This window comes from Kryptolebias marmoratus, linkage group LG14 (assembly GCF_001649575.2).
Source record: "Kryptolebias marmoratus isolate JLee-2015 linkage group LG14, ASM164957v2, whole genome shotgun sequence".
Lineage (NCBI taxonomy): Eukaryota > Metazoa > Chordata > Actinopteri > Cyprinodontiformes > Rivulidae > Kryptolebias > Kryptolebias marmoratus.
This window is the reverse complement of record NC_051443.1, coordinates 25766962-25770344: the sequence shown is the minus strand read 5'-3', so window position 1 is coordinate 25770344 and position 3383 is coordinate 25766962. Positions and strand designations below refer to the sequence as shown.

General features: G+C 46.5%; 2 protein-coding genes across 3 annotated transcripts in view; both read right to left on the bottom strand.

Annotated features, from left to right (window-relative positions):
* The window catches only part of c6 (complement component 6), a 26499-nt gene extending 25429 nt beyond the window's left edge, over positions 1-1070 (bottom strand). The window contains exons 1-2 of the mRNA XM_037979529.1: positions 903-1070; positions 652-824 (exon numbers count right to left, since the gene is read on the bottom strand). Coding sequence (XP_037835457.1) covers positions 652-824; positions 903-1034 — 305 coding nt within the window. The 5' untranslated portion in view covers positions 1035-1070. The remainder of the gene's footprint in view (positions 1-651; positions 825-902) is intronic.
* A 965-nt stretch (positions 1071-2035) lies between these two features.
* The window catches only part of rnf180 (ring finger protein 180), a 7238-nt gene continuing 5890 nt past the window's right edge, over positions 2036-3383 (bottom strand). For both annotated transcript variants that reach the window (XM_017440693.3, XM_025002689.2), the window contains one exon: positions 2036-2454. In XM_017440693.3, the coding sequence (XP_017296182.1) occupies positions 2258-2454 (197 nt within the window). In that variant the 3' untranslated portion in view covers positions 2036-2257. The remainder of the gene's footprint in view (positions 2455-3383) is intronic.

The window sequence follows — 3383 nt, the reverse complement described above, 5'->3', positions numbered from 1 at the left end:
AAATCTGGTCCTGTTGGAGCTCTAAACCCGGTCCTGTTGGAGCTCTAAACCTGGTCCTGTTGGAGCTCTAAACCTGGTCCTGTTGGAGCTCTAAACCTGGTCCTGTTGGAGCTCTACAGCTCAGAGTTTAAACAGGAAGTTGGACTTTAATGAATCTCAGGTTATGATGGAGGATTTCGGCTGATGTTCAGTTGATCTTACTTTCTCACCTGTTCTCCAACATCAAACCGTAGATCGTTTTGTCACCCTTCTGTCTCTCTGCTCTCATTGACTTCCACTACCTGAGCTTTAAAACTTACTCCTTTTAACTTCTCAAACCGCCTTCACAAAAAGACGCAGAAACATAAAAATCAACCTGTGGGATCATCAGAGCCATATTTTTTCACTTCGACTTGTGGTTTTCTCACAGCGACTGGATGTCTGAGGCTCACTTTTTACTCTGCACTGCCCTCCTGTCTTACAGGGACAGGTGAGCGGTTACCATGGCGACCTTGATGAGCCAATGGCAGCAGCTTCTGAGCATTTCTACATCAGAATTGTTGTCATTCTGTCGCCTGCATCAGAGCAGAAAGTTGATTTTTTTACATTATTTTCCGGGCTCCATCTTTAATCTAGAATTAGATCCGTGCTGGCTCCATTTTCCCGCCTTACCCCGACACGGAGATGACAGCCAGGTCCTGGTGGGCTGCCCGGGCCACGCAGCAGCCCTTGGTCCGGGTCTGGTGCATCTGCGCCCGCAGGGACGGGCAGTCTGCGGAGATCTCCCCCACAGAGATGACCTGCTCCCGGTACAGAGCCACCAGGGTGTTGAGCTCCTGCACGGTCTGGACCACACAAACACGTCCTTTTAGAACATTTCTCGGTTCCGATCGTCGGGGCGGCTCGGCGCAGCTCCTACCCACCATCCTGCTGCCGTCCGCGGCCGCCTCCGCGCTCTCCCGCCGCTCCAGCTCCGCCCGCGCGCCTCTGCCGACCGGGAAGATGCTCCCCGCGGACCGGGGGCGCTTTTTCCTCGCGCACGGTGCGGCACACATGCACGCGCGCCGGGGCGGATGGGCTTCGTGTTCGGAACCGACGGAGAGTCACCTTCAGCCGCCTGTGGAGGCCGACAGGGAGGGGGGCTTCCTGCGGCTTCCTGCGGCTTCCGCCTCGGTCTCAGCAGCAAAACACGGCGTCACCAATTAACTGTTTCTGAGCAGCTGGTTCCGAACAAGATGCTGGTTTGGATCCGGATAGAATGATTCCGAAGCTGCAGTGAGGATTTCTTTACCTTCCAGCTGATTTATGTCTCTGTTAGCAAAATATCTCATGAACCACTGGACCAAATTCAATTAAACTCCCAGCAAATATTCACCTGATGCTTATTTATGACCTACTGGGGTCAATCCCATTCAAGATGGCCGCCACAGCTAATCTACATTATCAAACACAAAGCTGCAGTGAGGCTCTCTTTACTTTCCAGCTGATTTATGTCTCTGTTAGCAAAATATCCCATGAACCAATGGACAAAATTCAATTAAACTCCCAGCAAATATTCACCTGATGCTCATTTATGACCTTTCAACTTCTGGGGTCAATCCCATTCAAGATGGCCGCCACAGCTAAACTACTTTGGCACAGCAAAATGGTCAAATTAGCAAAATTGTAGCTAAAAGCAGCAAACAGTAGCTAAAAGCTACAATTAACAAAACAGCAGCTAAAAGCAGAACAGTTGCTAAAAGCTAAAAAGATCAAAATTGCAACTAAAAGCTGAAATTGGAATAAATGTAGCTAAAAGCAACATGTAGTGAAATATTTGGTGAAAGCTAAAATGAGTAAAACATATTTGCTAATATTAAAAATGAGCTAAACTGTAGCTAAAAGCTAAAAGGATAAGAAGACGGAAACAGAGTCAGACTGTTTTTAAACTTATTGAAGAGATCTCAATGTTACTTTTACGGGAAAATATTTGTAAATAAAGTTAAATAATTTAAAAAGTTCAGAAGTTACTGAATCCTAAAGTCATGGCAGATCGAGGCGAAGGCTTTCAGAAACAAATGGCTCAAATTTAATATTTATTTATTTATTTATCTGGACAACGCTCATTAATTAACATTCTGTAAATGAGCCAGAATGAACCGAAAGGCTGTTTTTCTAACAGCACAAAGTCTGTAGGAGAGAAACTCAAACAGGAAACGTTTGAACTCAGTTCAGGACATTTAGAGTTCTGCCGTTTTTAAGAACATCTGGAAACAGGAAGTCCCGCCTCCTCGGCGGCTCAGAAGACGAAGCAGTACAGCAGGATGCAGGCGACCTTTAAGGCCAGGATCCAGTAGAACGAGGAGCCGCGGATCAGAACCAGGCCCACGTTCAGCTGCGAGCCCCGGGCGTCGTTCAGGTACGCAGCTGCCGGCGGGAAACCTCCGTGGACCAAGCGCCAGCGCCTCCACGCCGTCGCTCCGCTGCGCCGATTCTCTGGAATCAGAGGCAAGAAATAAGACACAACATCTACAGACACTCAGAAAGTAAACAACTGATTCGCCTGATTCAAGATGGCCGCCACTGTAGACTACACACACGACGCCACGTGACTTTGGATGAGCTAAAAACGCCGCCATCTTGAGGAAGTAACTCATCTCAGCCTCCCTGTTCAGCAGATCTGTAACTCCTTCAGATTTGCTGCACAGATCCCTGCAGAACATTTCATCGATAAGTGTTTTTATTTATTTATTTTTTCATAAAAACGAGGCTCTGAAGACCTGAAGGACAAGAACCTGATCTGTGAGGAGCTCAGAGCTGGAAGCACCTGCAGGTCGGTCATTAAACGAGACATCTTGAAGTATATTCCACGAACATCAGGAGGTTTATGTCATTATATCTATAGAAATATTAATTATTGTGATCATCCCACATGAAACACATTCAGGTGACCCTGTAACCATAGATTTATTATTATTATCTGTTCAAATAATATTTTTTATTATTATGGTGATTATTACAATAAAAGTGTAAATCTGTGAGCCTGAATGATTGTGTTCATGTAAAATTGGACTCATTTTACTCGCAAATAATCCTAATTTGGTTAGTCCTCAGCATTGTTTACACAGCCCTGCGCCTTTAAGAAGACTTTAACAAGATGGTGTCGCTTCCGCCGTAGCTCCCACTGATTCCCCCGAGGTCCGGACCTCAGGGTTTATAAAAACATGAATCCAAACAAGGCTTCTGAACGGCGTGGTTCTCTGCGTAGCTCCACCAGTTTCCTGTAGGAGGTGCTGCAACTGTGTGCAGCTGCAGCCAAACTCAATGTCTACGAAGAAGAGCGCAGCTTTGCTACCTTACTGCTAAAATAAAGAGCAGAAGAAGAAGAGCGCCACTTACGGTGAAACACAACCGAGGTAACTCGC